The 15222-nt window shown below is 54.9% G+C and overlaps 1 protein-coding gene and 1 long non-coding RNA gene across 2 annotated transcripts in view; both read right to left on the bottom strand.

Annotated features, from left to right (window-relative positions):
* Positions 1 to 15222, bottom strand: part of LOC308636207 — a 770476-nt gene that overhangs the window by 167561 nt on the left and 587693 nt on the right. The gene's annotated exons all lie outside the window — the stretch shown is intronic.
* WNT3 (Wnt family member 3) overlaps positions 3922 to 15222 on the bottom strand; it is a gene marked incomplete at both ends in the record, with an annotated part of 36854 nt that continues 25553 nt past the window's right edge. The window contains 3 exons of the mRNA XM_081272209.1: positions 3922 to 4401; positions 4990 to 5255; positions 8817 to 9058. Of these exons, the coding sequence (XP_081128335.1) occupies positions 3922 to 4401; positions 4990 to 5255; positions 8817 to 9058 (988 nt within the window). The remainder of the gene's footprint in view (positions 4402 to 4989; positions 5256 to 8816; positions 9059 to 15222) is intronic.

The following is a 15222-nucleotide window of genomic DNA, read 5'->3' as shown; positions in this document are numbered from 1 at the left end:
CGTCCAGAGCAGGGTGAGAAATGTGAAGATGGGAGAGGGGGAAGCGCCTCCCATCGGCAGACTGGCGGGGTCCAGGTCACTTCCCACGTGCAGTTGGCAACAGTCCACGCTCCTTGCTGGCCGATGCCAAGGGTTGGCCGGCTCTAGGTCCTGCTTCCCGTGGGACTTCGGTGAATCTGCCCAGCCGCACACTTTACCCCTTCCCAGTGTCCTTTGGGAAAACAAATGGGAAGAGTCAGAAACCTCATTCCTCTCCCAGAGGGACCACCCCTAGGGGTGCAAAGATCAGAGGCAATGACAGGAGACCTAGACACTTCTTTTATGCTTAGAGAGGAGGGGCCCTGGCTTCCCCATGCTCAGACCTCCAGCCTGCCAGAGGGAGGGAGGTCACAGAAATCCTATGTCTCCACTGCCAGCTGAAGGCCTTGGGCACCAGGAGGCCAGGTGACCACCCTAGTGCAGGAACTCGCCTTGTGCAGAGATGGAGAAACTTGCCCATCTGAGCACTGGTCCCCAACCTCGAGTCCACTCCCAGGCTGTGCAAGTGCCACACACAAAGTGCTGTGTGGCACTAGGTAGCCTGATGATGAGCTGTCCAAATGGCAGAGAGTCTAACTATGCATACTTCCTTCCCGTGCGTGCACCAAGGGGTACGTGCACTTCACTCACCTGTGGAGTTCTATCTCACAAAGCATGGAGGCACCACGCCACTTCACAAGCATTCCCAGCCAACCCTCAGTTCTTCCGGGGGCTGACAGGGCCAGGACCAGACTCTACAGAGGTCAAGCAGGCTCAGCAGGATTACAAGGATACGCCCAAGGTCCCACAGCAGGTCAGTGAAAGACCCAGGGCCTAGGGTCGGTCAGGCCACCTGACATGTCCAGAGTCTTTCTAGTTCACTGTGGTCCCAACGTGGGAATTATAAGGAATAAATCTGGTACTTGTGGTACCAGTGTTAAGGTACCAACCAGTGATTAACTGGAGGCACTGGACATAACTAGGAGTGATAGGAAAAATGTTCACCTCACAGGAAGGACCCAGCAGGACTTTTCCCTTCCTGGACCAAGCCAATGTGACTGGGGCTCTCCCCCAAGTGTGAAGAGGGTGTGTGGCTCTATGATTACCTTTTCTACCTGCACTGCCGACACTCAGAGGGTAGCCAAGAGAAATCTGGAGGCTGTGTCCCCTGTGGTCCCTGTCAGTTTATCTCCTGGGCACACAGCAGCGTCCACATGGATGAAAGGATGGGAAGAAATAACCAGGACTCAGCTCATCTTTGGCCTGTGGCTCCAAACCAAGCAGCAAAAAGCCACTCTTGGTCACCCTGCTTGGCCTGGGAATCTCAGCTGCCTCTTCAGGAACACAGGACCATGGACCACGCTCTTCATGTACATGGTTGAGTCCAAGGGACGGTCCAGCGAGATGTGGCTCAGTTCACAAATGAGGAGAACAGGACTGAGAGAGCGAAAGAGCTTGCCTGGATCACCTGACAAGCTGACTGTTTATGAAAAAGCCACCACAGTGGGAAATGTTATGTACTTGTCCCCATGTAGGGGGTGCCTGGGACTAAGAATGTGCGGAGAAAAGAGGCCTGATGAAGAGCACAGATTTTATTTTACTTTATTTGTTGTTTTTTTCTGTGTGTGTGTGTGGCGGGGGGGGGGGGGGGGTGCAGAGGATGAACTCAGGGCCTCTGAATGCCAGGAAAGTGTCCTCACCAAGCCACACTCTATTCTTCTTAGGGTCAGTATTAGTAGAGAACGTGGAATTGGGGGATGTTCTGGACACTGAGGGCCAACCCAACACCTCCTTCCTCACCTGGCAGATGTTGGCTGCCACAAAGGGCAGGAACAAAGCTGTGCCCTGCCCCCTGGAGCCACCAATGGGATTGGGCACTGCTGCTGTGGCCTCGCTGCAGCCATAACTCGCTGTGTCCATCGGGGAAACAGGCAGGCTGACCAAGGGCCCTCTCGGGCCCCATCCAATCTAGTGTCCTGAAACCCTGTTGACCCCACAGCCTCTTCTCAGGATCACCAGAGCTATGTCTCACTTAATAAAGGGGACACCAGGCTGCCTCTGGCCCTGGTGAGCACCAGAAGCTGGTCTCTGTGGTTTTCAAACATTCCTTCCTCCTCGACAGGCTACAGCTGGCCGGTGAGTCCTCCTCCTCGTTGACTCTTCTTCTATCGTTTTGCAAAGCAGTAAATGAGGCTGCCAAAGTAATGCTGCCATTCCTTTGCACAATGCCTGCCCTGTGTCAAGGCTCTGAGAGTGTTTATCACCCTTCATTAGTGGTGTGTTCAGAGAAGCATTCCCATCTGTTAGCTAATTTGAGCCTCCTATAAATTGGGTTCGGCCCCAATATCACCAGCACCATACGAATGAGGAAGCTGGGGATCTGTGGTTGGACAGCTGGCAAGTGGTGGCACCAGAGCTCACCTTTGTCCTCTTCCCCTCCCCACACTGCTTTTATCCTGATGCCAAGTACAGTCATGCCTTTGGCTGCCTTCCTGGGCTCTGTCCCTGTCAGGGCATAACTTGACCTTCCCAGAGGGACTTCCTGGGAAGAGGGCCACCCCTCAACCGAGCTATTCCCCATGATGTCAGGTACCTCCCATCCCGCTCCCAGCCCCACACAGCACAGACAAGCACACCAGCTCCAAGGCACCTGGCACCAAGTGGGCTACTCTCCCCCAAACCTGCCCTGGAAGCCATGACCAAGTAGGCAAGTGCTTCTCAATTGACCTAGCACTGTCCCCGGTGTTCTTCTACCTGCTGCTCATGGCACCTCTGGGGAGGATGACAGATGAGGAAACAGGTCAATGAGGAAGATCTTGTCTGGGTCACATGGCTGACTTGTCCAGGGCTGAGCCTAATCCCAAAGCCTATGCTCACGCTTCTATGTACCAGAGCCCTTCTCAGGAGAGAAGAGGAAGAAAGTCCTCTCGGGCCTTAGAAACCTGCCAGGCCAAGGCTCCAGGACCACTCTGCATCCATGGTGACCTATCCTGGTGTCCTATGGGTCCGAGGGCCAGGGCATGAGGCCTCCCACGCAGACCACCTCTGGGAAGCTTGGGAACACAGTCCACCAGCCTTTGATCCCTTGATTACTCATCGTAGTCACTCTGAACTTGAATCCCTCCTCCTCCCCATCATCATCATCCATAAACTCCATGAGCAGCGTGCTCCCCGCTCCACCCAAGCTTCAGATCTGTCAGGATACGGGCTTATCCGACACTCCCCACCCACCTCCCTGACATTGGAAGGGTTTATGTTTGTGCAAAAACTTGCCCTCTAAGTTCAAGGTAGGTACAAATCTCTTCTACCCCAGTTAAAAGAGATTTCGGCCCACTATTTCAGGTATTTTAACCTCCTCATTTGATAGCAAGAAAAATGAGGCCCAAGAAGTAAAAGAACAGGAAGTTAGAAACAAAGTTGGGCCAGACATCAGGTCTCCCAGCTCCCAAGCCCATAGTGCCTCTCTTCTAACTCCACAGGGGCTCAGTAACGAAGGCCAGTGACCAAGCAAAAATCTCATCTGGCTCATAATTTACTAATTTATATAAGAGTTTTAATCAGTTGCTTGTGGCCTACTTGGTTATCTGTGCTTAATATAATCCACCAAGTTGCTGCCCAAGAACCATTTCTACTGAAACTTGGGAATCCTGGCTTCTAATTTTGGCTGTGGGAACTTTTGTGTCTTGGGTAGCTCATAAATGGGATGGGCTGCTGGGTGAGGCGGCATATGCCTGAAATCCCAGTGACTCGGGAGGCTGAGGCAAGAGGATGGCAAGTTCTAGGTCAGCCTCAGCAACTTAGAGAGACCCTGTCTCAAAAAAATAAAAAGGGTTATGGATGGAGCAAAAAAAAGACCGGGCAGCTCAAGTGTCCCCTTCCCACCCCTGAGCCCTACCTGGCTCTCTACTTGCAGGTATGCACATCGTAGATGCGGATGCACTCCTGGCAGCTGACGTAGCAGCACCAGTGGAAAATGCAGTGGCACTTCTCCTTCCGCTTCTCCGTCCTCGTGTTATGGCCTCGGCCACAGCAAAGCAGATCACAACCATCAATGCCATGGGAGGTGACATTGCAAGTCCGGTCCCTGGTGCCAAAGGAGCCCGTCTCTGGGTTGGGTTCACAAAAGTTGGGGGAGTTCTCATAGTAGACCAGGTCCCTCTCGGTAGGTGGCTTGAAGAGCGCGTACTTGGCCCGGAGAGTCTCCACCCAGCCTCGGGACTCCCGGTGCTTCTCCACCACCATCTCTGAGGCGCTGTCATACTTGTCCTTGAGGAAATCCCCGATGGCACGGAAGTCAGGCTGGGCCCACCAGCAGGTCTTCACCTCGCAGCTGCCCGACAGCCCATGGCACTTGCACTTGAGGTGCATGTGGTCCAGGATGGTCTGGGGAAGAGGAGTAGCAGTTGGCTCCCAAACTGACCCCATCCAGGAGCACCTTCCCACTCTGCCCACCCACCCACATTCTCCCAGCCTCCTTTACTACTCTGCGCCAGGAAGAGACTGGATGGGGACTGAGGTATGGATCTGAAGGTTCTGCTTTCCCTCATCACACCCCAAGCAGTTCATTTCTCAAAGTGGTAGGAAATAGGAATTGTTATCCCCATTAAACAGAGAGGGACACTGAGGCTGGGAGCTTTCGTTACTAGCCTGGGGTCATACACCCACAGGACAGGATGGAGGCAGAATTCCAAGACAGCTCCACAACTACACACCCAAGCTAGGGGTACTTGCTCCTATAGGGTGACCACACCTCCCAGCGGACTCATCCCCTAGAGATCAAGAACAGCCCAAGGAGGAAGGAGGGTGGACAGAATGGGTGGCTGTGGGGTGTGGCTGGGAGCCAAGCCTGGCCAAAGGGAAAGGGGAGCCAGATGCACAGGGCCTCTGAACGGGTCAAAGCCAGGCCAAGGGCAAGACTAGGGTCCCAGGTGGGATCCCAGCAGGGTTGGGGCGAGGGCAGCCACGGCTCACCGTGCGGCCTGCCTCGTTGTTGTGTTTGTTCATTGCCGAGCGCGCATCTGGCCTGTTCTCACGCGCGTCTGCGAACTCCCGGGACACTAGCACCCCGAAATCGGCGTCTTCGCTGCAGCCGCCCCACTTCCAGCCTTCGCCAGGTGGCCCCTTATGATGAGAATCGCAGCCGCAGATGGTGGAGGTGCCCTCGGCGCAGGAGCGCGTGACAGCGAAGGCCACGCCGGCTGAAGCGATGGCATGCACGAAAGCCGACTCGCGGGTGGCTGCGGGGAGGATGTAGGGAGGCAGGGCTCAGGTCGGAGTCTGGGATGCACCAGCCCTGCCTCCACCTCCCCAGCCAGGAGGAGGGAGAGGCTGGGAGGTGGAGCGTTTAAGAGCTCACCAGCCGCTAAGGAAGAGGGAGGAACCGCGGTGCCCTTGCTAACCTCCTCTTTGTCTGGTCCAGACCCTGTGGGTATCCCCAACTTTCCAATGAGCAACCGGAATCCCAGGGCCCCCAGTGCTGCTACGAAGCAGAGCAGACTGTACAAACCAAGCTCCTGGCGGGCGCTGAGGGGGTAAGGTAGCCATGCTGTCTTGTCCCTGGCCACCTGCCTTTCACCCTCCCAAACTCCAGACAAGCCAGCACAGTCCTGAGCCCTCCGCTCCAGGACAGTTGGAGCCTAAACATACCCAAGCCACCCATTTCCCACCTGCATGTGCTTGGCAGACATTTGAAACTTTGGCTGAGCCTCGGTTACACCCTTTGTAAAATGGGTACAGCTTCTCCCAGCCTTCTCACCAGGACAGCGGGGGCTGGTGCGTCCGTCTTCCCCTCTCCCTTCCCTACCCCCACCCCCAAACCAAGGTTTTAAACTGAGAAGGTCAAGATCCTCCCATAACTGGGCACAGGTCAGTTACTCTGGCTCTGCCCCACGGGTAATTCTCAGGGGTGTCCCCTAATACAAGGCAAGCCACTTTCAAATGTTGGGTATGCACAAATGCTGCGCTTCGTGTTTGTTTTCCATTTTAATGTTCTTAACGCTACTTTATAGATTCGGACGCTGATGGTTAGGGAGGCAGAGGGCTGCTAGACTTGCAGTCCAACATCTCTCTCCTTGTAGACGAGTTCCCTAGAGGGGGAAGGGGACGGGCAACCTTGCACCGGAGGCAAGACAGGAGGCCGGCCTCGGAGCCAGAACTCCTGCCTCCTTTCCTAGGCCGCGGCTACGGTCCAGAGTGCTGGGGGCGATGGAGCTCCACAGATGAGAAAGTAGCCCTTGAAGCCATTGCTGCCTCCCTGGGGCCCGACACCCTCCAGGGTCACCTGCAGAGCAGGCGCCCGTCCACTGGCACCAACAATTAGCAGGGAGTGCGAGCCCGAGTCCACACATTGAACCCGCGCCGCGACCGCGAACCCGACGGCCGCGGCATGGGACTGTGGGCCCCGGAGTCCATCCCGGCCTCAGGCTCCCCGCCGCCCCATCCCAGACCCTCCGGGCCTGGGCGCCCGCTGGGAGGGGGCCGAGGACGAGCTCGCGGGCGGGTGCCCCTGGCTTCCGGCGGCCCGCGGCCTCTCGCGGCGGCGGCGGCGCCCGGCCCCGGGCTGCGCTCGGTTCCCAGCCCCGGGAACGCGGGGGCGGCGGGGGCGGGGCGGGGATTAGCCTGGGAGCGGCGCTGACAGCCCCGCTGTGCCGGTCCCCGTCCGGCGGGGCCCGCTGGGCCGCTCAATCCGCCTTTGTTCGCGCGGTGTCACACCGCATTACCCGCATAATGCGGCCGCCGGGCCCGGGCCGCCGGGCCGGCCGCCACCGCGTAGCAACGGGCGGCTCCCGCGGCCGGGCCGCGCCCCCGGCCCCGGCGCCGGTCGCGCGATCCCCATTGAGCCGGTGGCCCCCGCCCCCGCTCCGCGCCGAGTGGCCAGAGGGCGTGTGAATGGCGCGGCGGCCGCGGCGGGCCGGGCCGGGGCTCGGCGGGGGGCGGCGCTCACGCCCTTTTCGAGCTGCGCAGGGACAGAGGCCTCGGGCTCCCGCGCTGCGGCCAGCACCCGACCACGGCGGCCTCGTCCCTTCCGGCCGCCGACCCCTCCAGCCCCTCCGGGCCGCTCCTCTCTGCCTTCAGCCGGAGCCCCAGGGCTCCCCTCCGGGCCGGCCCAGACCCTGGGGTTGCACTGGGCTGGCACCTACGACGCGCGCCCTGAGCAGCCGGACTCCAGGTCGCCTGGATCTCAAGGCGGTGGGCAGAGATTCAACCTTGGCTGCCTACATAGCGGGAGGCCGCGGGCTTGCCAACGGGTGCAAACATTTTTTGTGGGGGGGGGCGGTGTTCAAACGTGGGGTGGAGGCAGGTTGGAGCCCGGGTTCACCGCCCGCGCGCCAGGCACCGGGGCGCGTGGGCGCTTCCCAGAGACTCACCCCACCGCTTTCATCAAAGTCCCAGCATCTCTGACCTACACTCTTTGCCCCCGCAACACAAACCCGCCCCCTTGCAGTTTAGGGACGAAGGCATGTGCCAGACCCACAAAGGTGATTTAGAACGTCAAACAATGTGAGCGGGCCAAAAGCTTAAAGACCCGCTTCTCACCGGCTAATGTCCGCAGCGGGAAGAGCAATCAGAAGGTTGGGGAGCGCGTCGCGACGCCAGGCTGTTTGATTAAGCGCTACCTGGCCCAAGGTGGGGCAGCGGAAGCCGGTGAGAGCGAGATCGGGATTGAAATGCAAGCAGCAGCCACTTGGCCCCAATTAGAGGCCAAACCTTTTATCTAAACAAGGAATAATTAGCTTTGGTAATAGAAGCGTAAACAGAATCATCATCCATTGATTTGCTAATTGCCCTCCAATCCCGTGATATTAGCCAACATTGTGCCTGTAGGTCTGATAGACCCTGTGCACCTGAGGCACAGGTAAAGGGGTATTACACTAAAAAAATGGGAGTAGTCAGTCTCCCCACCCCCATCCAGCCACTGGGCACCCTGAGGACTGGCACTCGGATACCTGTTCTTTCTGGTGTAAATGCAGCTTTCAATGCCTTCTTCTAAAAGGAGAGGAACAGTTTGGATGGAAAAACTCCAGTTGAACGGCAAGGCTCAGCTAGTTACTAATTTCCTGGACTCTGCAATTCCTCCAAGAATTGCCCATCTTTTGCCCAGAGCCTGAGAGACCCAAAGGCCCCTTGTTGGGAGTAGTTGTCCCATGCAGCCCTCCCTCCATTGAATTGGGACCCCCAAGTTCAATCTCAAATCACCTTACTCTTAACCACCTGAAGCACAGCCAATTAGAACCCCAGGTTACAAGACTGCTGGAAAGTTACCTAAAGGCCAGTGTGCCCATCGTAGTTTGTGGGCGCATCTAGTTTGCAGGGCATGGGACTAACAGAAACTCTCAGGGGATACCTGGGGGCAATAAAATGTGCTCAGCACCAGGCAGCTTCCTCAGCTCCTGAGGACTTCCCTGTGGGGTGGCAAAGCCCCACCCCCTCCTCAAAGGGGCATTTGCATAGCACTTAGCACAGTTTTAAGGAAATGTCCCAAATGTCCACATCAAAGGCTGGAGTACCTGCTGTGCAAGACAGGAAGGAAGGCTGCAGGGTTTCATAGTGCCTGCCCTCAAATCTCCTGGATCCTGCCCAGCCCCCAGCAACACTGGAGAAAGTTGTGGCGGGACTTGGAGACAGCTCAGAGGAGGACCCAACCCACTCCCACTTTCCATGGAGGCCACTGGTCATCACCAGTTTTATTGCCTTCCACTGCACTCAAACCTGAAGCACCCTGAGGTAGGAGGGTCCTGATGCCTTCCACACCCCTCCCTGGAGCCTCACCCACCTCCCACCTGGCCTGGAGACAGTACCTTTGTCCAGGACGGGCCCGAAGATGGCCAGGCTGTCATCTATGGTGGTGCAGTTCCAGCGGCGGCCCCGGAACTGATGCTGGCACTCCTGGATGCCCAGCTTCACACCTTCGGCCACACTGGGCATGATCTCGATGTAATTGCGGCAGAAACGCAGTTGCTTGGGGACCAGGCCTGGGATGGAGCCGCAGAGCAGAGGCTGTGAGCCCAGAGATGTGTACTGCTGGCCCAGGGCCAGTGACCTGTGGGCAGACAGAGGGAGGTAGCACAGTAGACACAAAGCACATGGCCCAGCACGGGCTTCACTTCATGACCCTCTGGGGTAGGTGGAGGAATGGAGGGCCTGTGGGCCTCAACTTAAGGCCCTAAGAAACCTGGCATCTGCGTGTGCCACCTTTGGCTTCCTGGGAGCACACTGCCCCTCAAAGGGCAGAGCTCTGATCCAAGCAATGTCAGCTCCTAGCATAGACATATCATAACCACAAAAAGGACCCTGGAGTGGAAAGATGGAATTGGGGACCCAGATCTGGACCCATTTTCCCTGACAGGTGTTGAAGGGGTCTGACTCTGCACTCTTCTGGGAATTCAGAATTTGAGGGCCACATGGAAACTTCCAGAGATTCCTGGAAAAGAAGCCAAAACTAAAGAGAGGAAACCACAGAGGCTCATTTGACCCCAATTTATCTCTGAAAAATCAAAGAAGCATCAGTCCCAGCAGGGAGTCAGTACACATGTGTACATGTACACACACACACACACACACACACGCACACACACCCCGCTGCAGTGCTCGTCAGCCTCTTCCCTAGAGGCTGCATGCTCAGCCTCACTCCTGCCTGTGACTCCCCAGGGAATACATGACCATCTTTCCAGTTCCCTGGAAGTTAACAGTGTGCCACCTCTCCTCTCACCTGGGCTATTTAGACCTCAGCTCTCACCCAATACTATATGACATGAATCAAGCCACCTGGGTCTTTGCCCCTCATTTTTCAATCAGTATCCTGTCAACCTCTCGAATTTCAGAGTCTTGTAGGGAAGGGGTGGATAGGCAAATAGAATATATTAGAAAGCCAAGGAACTGTGGGAATCTCCACCATTCCCTCCCTCAGCACAGGAACAGCAGAAACGACATTTTGAGGGAGAAGCAAAGAAAATGATCAGTAGGTCTCAGTGTGTTTCAAGGTCAATTGTGATCAGTCATTTGTGATGGGGGCAGAGTGAGTAGGAAGAAGGAGCAGCCAGGAGTCCTCTCTTCTTTTGAGTCCATCACCTACCAAGCCTCGAGAAAGGGGGTCTAGGAGAAGACCCCAGGGGTGGGTCAGGAAAAAGCACACAAAAGCTTTCTGGGCGTGGCACCAGGAAGAACCCAACATCTGCCATCTAGGGACTCTTGCTATGTGCCTGGCACTCTGGACGCCACCGATGCGGTCAGTTCTTGAGTGAGAGGAGCATTTCCTCTCCCAGGTGCAGAAACGGGGCTTCGCAGAGGAATGAGCTCCCCCAAGGCGTTTTGGTGCCAAGTCTGTGGCAGCTCAGATTATGCTGTTTGCCGCCTTCCCCAATCCTTCCCTTGACCTTGGGCTAGCTCCCGGTTTCAGTCAGTTGACAGAGATTCTAAGGGAAGGGGCTCTCCAGGACCCCAGAGGTGTGTGCCTATCCGCCCTGGGCTGCCTCTGGGCTCAGTCATAAGGGGAGAAGCGGGCCCTCATTAGTCCACTGATTTAACTTGGAGGAGGAACCAGGGAACGAAGTCTGGGAGTTCAGATGGTGGCACTGATGTGATCTCAACCACTGAGCCCTTTCAAAGAGAAGGAAGGAGGAGCACGAAGTTGTGGCTTGTCATTGATAATGGCTAATTACCGACTTCCTCTGTGCCAGGCTGAGCCCTTTCCTTGGGTAAACCTCATTTAATCCTTATAACAACCTAAGACAGAGTAGGGTCATTACGAGCAGACCTGTTTTCACCGACGGCTTAGCCCAGACCACAGAACAACTAGAGAGTCGTGGAACCTGAGAACATTATGTAAAGTGAAATAAACCAAACTCAGAAAGTCAAGGGTCAGATTTTTTTTTTTCTCATGTGTGAAAGCTAAAGAGGAGGGAAAGAAAAGACAGATGGGGGGATCTTATTAAAAGGGAAGGGAAGGCTGGGGTTGTGGCTCGGTGATAGAGCGCTTGCCTCGCATGCGTGGGGCACTAGGTTCAATCCTCAGCACCAAATAAATAAATAAATAAATGTATTGTGTCCATATACAACTAAAAAAAAAATTGAAGAGAGATCAATAGAATTGAGGAAAGGAACCAGGGGGAGGGAGGAGAGGAGGGAAAGGGGAAATCCTGGGGAATGATATTGACCAAATTATATTACACTGTGTGCACATGAGAACATCAAAGTCCACCTTTACATACTACTAATGCATCAATAAAAAATGTGTGTGGGGGGGAGTCACCCATTGGAACCCAGCTGCCTGATTCCAGAGACCCGAGGGCAAACGGCTTACCACCCTGCCTCTTGGCTGAGGATGGCCTTGGGCCTACCTGTCTGCACCATGGGCCTCAGCCCCGAGCCCACACCTGAGTAGGGGAGCCCAGGTCCCTGATGGGTATGTGGCCCATGCAGCGCTTGACAGGGCGCTGCGGGTCATCCTCCCCCACTCCATTTATAGTAATAACCCGAGCAATAAAATATCTGTGGTTTGTTGTGTGCCCACCTTGGGCCACACGGTTTTGGGTGCTTGTGTTTGTTGCCTTATTTAATCCTCACAAGTTGGTGAGGTGGGAACGTCAGCATCATCACCACCATCATTCCATTTCATAGATGAGGAAACCGAGGCCAGGGAGATTAGTAATCTGCCTGGGTCTGCAGGACTGTGAAGCACCAGAACTGAGCCTCCTCCTCCAGATCAAATCTATCCTGGCGCTCCTGACCAGCATGTCCAGTGTCCAGCCTGCCCTGCAGGGGCAACCGGCCACCACTAGAAAAGAAAAACGAAGGAGGGCTCGGGGTAGCGGGCTTGGCACAGCACCGTCCTATAACTCACCATCCCGAGTTGTTTTCCCTCTTCCCTCCAAACCCTGCTTCCTTCCTACTGCCCAGCTCCAACCAACTGTGCGCCCAGGAACAGGCTGCCACAAGTCACATCCAACCTGCCACTTCCAGCCTGCTCATCTCAAGCAATTTCCTCTCCATGCCTCAGTTTCTTCATCTGCAAAATAGACCTAATGGGGGAGGAGTGAATGATATAATCCAGCGCCTGGCACATAGGAAGCCCTCCAGAAATGATGGTCAGTTACTGTGTGTCCCTGCCTTGTCACCAACCACATTCTTCCCATCAATGAATCTCTGACATCAGAATTTCCAAATCTCCTTCCCATCTACCCTGGGAAGGACGCCCTGGATCAAAGCAAAGGCCCATCCCCAGCATTGCCGTCCTGACAGGGCTGGCTGGATAAAGACCTTCATGATCTGGCTGGGTGTTAAAGGTAACCAAAGGGCATGAGGACATTTCCAGGATGCTCCACTCGAAAGTTCCAACTCGGATCTGGACATCCTGCCTGTAATTAGCAAGGGCCCCTGGGGATGAAGATTTAGCTGTGGCCCATGGGATTGATTTCTGCAGGATCACTGCCTCCCCAAACACGTGCCACCCCTGTCCTGAGCTCCTGGCCACACACTGCTGTGTGTGACATTCTACCTTAGCCACATGTGCCCCGGGGGGAGGAAACACAATGAGCCTCTTTTCCCTCAAAGCTTCCTACCCATCCGTGAGGGGCTATGATCAGATTCACCTGCTGCTTCCCATCTCTGGGGCTTCACCACCCCAACCTTTGCACCCTTTGGGCAAACATCTTCCCCATTCTTCAAAACCAGATTCCTGGGTCACCTCCATTCTAAAGACTCTCCCAGGCTCCCAGCCAGAAGTAACCTCTCCTTGTTCTGTAGGTTTTCTGTTCCATGTTCAAACCTTATCACAAAGTGCTCAACTGATTTCTTTCCAATTTCATCTGCCTGGGCTAGTGGAACTGCCCCAAGGATAGGGAGGGGTGTGTCTCCTCAGCCAAGCCACACACACACACACACACACACACACACACACACCAGCACACTTGGCCTTCCACGGGGCTGTGCACGTGATACCCACTTGCTGATACTCCAGAAGGAGAGGAACGTGCCCCCCACTGCCCAGGCTCCAGGCATCCGGAGGTGCCACCTACACACAGGACGAGACTCCCCAGTGCCGTTAAGGAAGTCCCAAGCTAGGATCTAAGATGATGGCCAGGCTCCCAAGGGAGCTGAGGACCTGCCTGGCACGAGCAGCTGGTGAGGGGGAGGCAGAGGGCCCTGCCAGGCCTTCCCAGCTGGGCCACGAGCTATTTATACCCAGCCGCTGCCCTGCCCTGCCCAAGGGTCCTGTGGCCTTTCCCTTGGGACAGCTCATCCTCCACCCCAACCACCCACCGCCCAGCTGGACCCAGGATGGACACAGGCAGCCAGGCAGATGGGCAGCAGGTGCCAGTAAGCCACAGGCTGCTGCTGGAGACCTCGATGCTGACCTCCACGGTGAAATGGCCCTCGTCAAATAGGCCAGACTTAAAACATGTCCCCTGGTCTTATCAGACTCCTGTCACCCCAGTTCTTTGTCACTACATGGAGGACACCTTCTGTGGCCAGAGGACGGAGGGTGGATCTGCCCTATGAGCACAAGGCAGAGACAAAACATTCAACCAAACAAGTCAGGTGGGCTCAGGCGTGGGATTGACTTGCACTTACAACATCCAGTGAGACACTGAGCAGAACCCCATGGTGTCCACGCTGCCTGGCCTGATGCTGGCGTTGCTGACACAAGATTCTGCGTCTTTGAGCGGTGAGGGCACGCTGGCCATGCGTTGCATGGGCCACGCACTGTGCTGCTGTCACCACACTCCGCTCCGTGACCCGTTAAGGTCTGGAGTCCTTTGCCCACCTGGGTAGCCTCCCCTGCACCCAAAGTTGGTGGTTCTTTAAAAAATACTTTTTATATGCTTGTTTTACCTTAGAACCTTCCAGTATAGAGTTTTAGAGATTGGAGGGACCCCGGGGGTCATCTAGTTCAGGTTCTCTCTTGTTTGTTGGCCATTTGTTTCCAAATGGGCTCATACCCAACCACCCTCCTCGCCCCTGTATGGAAAACAGATACGAAGAGGAGCCCTTTTCTCAAAAAGTTGAACAGAATTATCATAGGGCTGGGGGAGTGGCTCAGTGGGAGAGGGCCAAGACCCAGATTCAACTCCCAGCACTGCATGGAAAAAGAAGAAGACGAAATCATCATAGCACCAGGTGTGGTGCTATGCATCCATTAATCCCAGTATCACAGGAGGCTGAGGCAGGAGGATCACAAATTTGAGGTCAGCCTAGGCAACTTAGCAAGACCCTGTCTCAATAAAACAAAAAACTTTAAAAAAAAGGGGGGGGGGACTGGGGATATAGCTCAGTGGTAGAATGCCCCTGGGATCAATCCCCAATCCCACATACCCACACAAACATAGAGTCCAGCAATTCCATAGCTACATATTTTTTTCAAAGACCTGAAGATGGAGGCCCTGACAAATACTTGCACGCTAGTACTCAAGCTATTCACTGTAGCCAAAAGGTGAAGATAACCCATGTCCATCAACAGATGAATGGAACTGCCGTATATACGCGTGACAGAATTGTATTCAGTCATAAAAAGGAATGACGTTCCAAAATATGTTACAGCACGGATGAACCTTGAAAATGTTGAGTGAAGTAAACCAGTCACAAAAGCCAAAGATTGCATGACTCCATTTGTATGAAATGTTTAGAACAGGCAAATTCATAAGACAGGAGGAGATTAGAGGGTCCCAGGGACTGGGGAAAGGAAGGGAGACTAGAGTTTCTGTTTGGAAGGATGACAAAATTTTGGAAATAGAGTGATGGTCACATAACCTGGGGAAGTACTTGATGTCACTGATTTGTATACTTAAAAACGATTAAAATAGGAAAAAAAAAAAGAGGTGGGGTATCTACCTGATTCCCTCAATTTCCCTTTTGGCCCCAAACTAGGGCCCCTCTGCAGGATACAATTTGAAAGCCAAGGATCAAGTCTAATCCCTTCCTTCTCTACATGAAAAAATCGAGGCCCAGAGACAGCGTGTCATTTTCCTGGGTCACACAGCTGGCTATGGAGAGAGCAACAATAGAAGTCAGGATTCTCAAATGATATCCGGGCTCTTCTTCCTGCAACATCCTCCCTCCCTTGGGGAAGATGACACCCTTCTATGACCCACCAGGCCCCTAACCTAGGGGATGATAAAATCTTCTCAGAAGCTTCTCTAGGACTGGCACAGAGTGGACGGAGGTACCACCTGTGGTCCCCGTATGGATAGGGGTTTAGAAGGTGGGCCC

Source organism: Spermophilus citellus (genome assembly GCF_964194105.1).
Source record: "Spermophilus citellus genome assembly, chromosome: 17".
NCBI lineage: Eukaryota > Metazoa > Chordata > Mammalia > Rodentia > Sciuridae > Spermophilus > Spermophilus citellus.
This window is presented reverse-complemented; position numbering and strand designations above follow the sequence as displayed.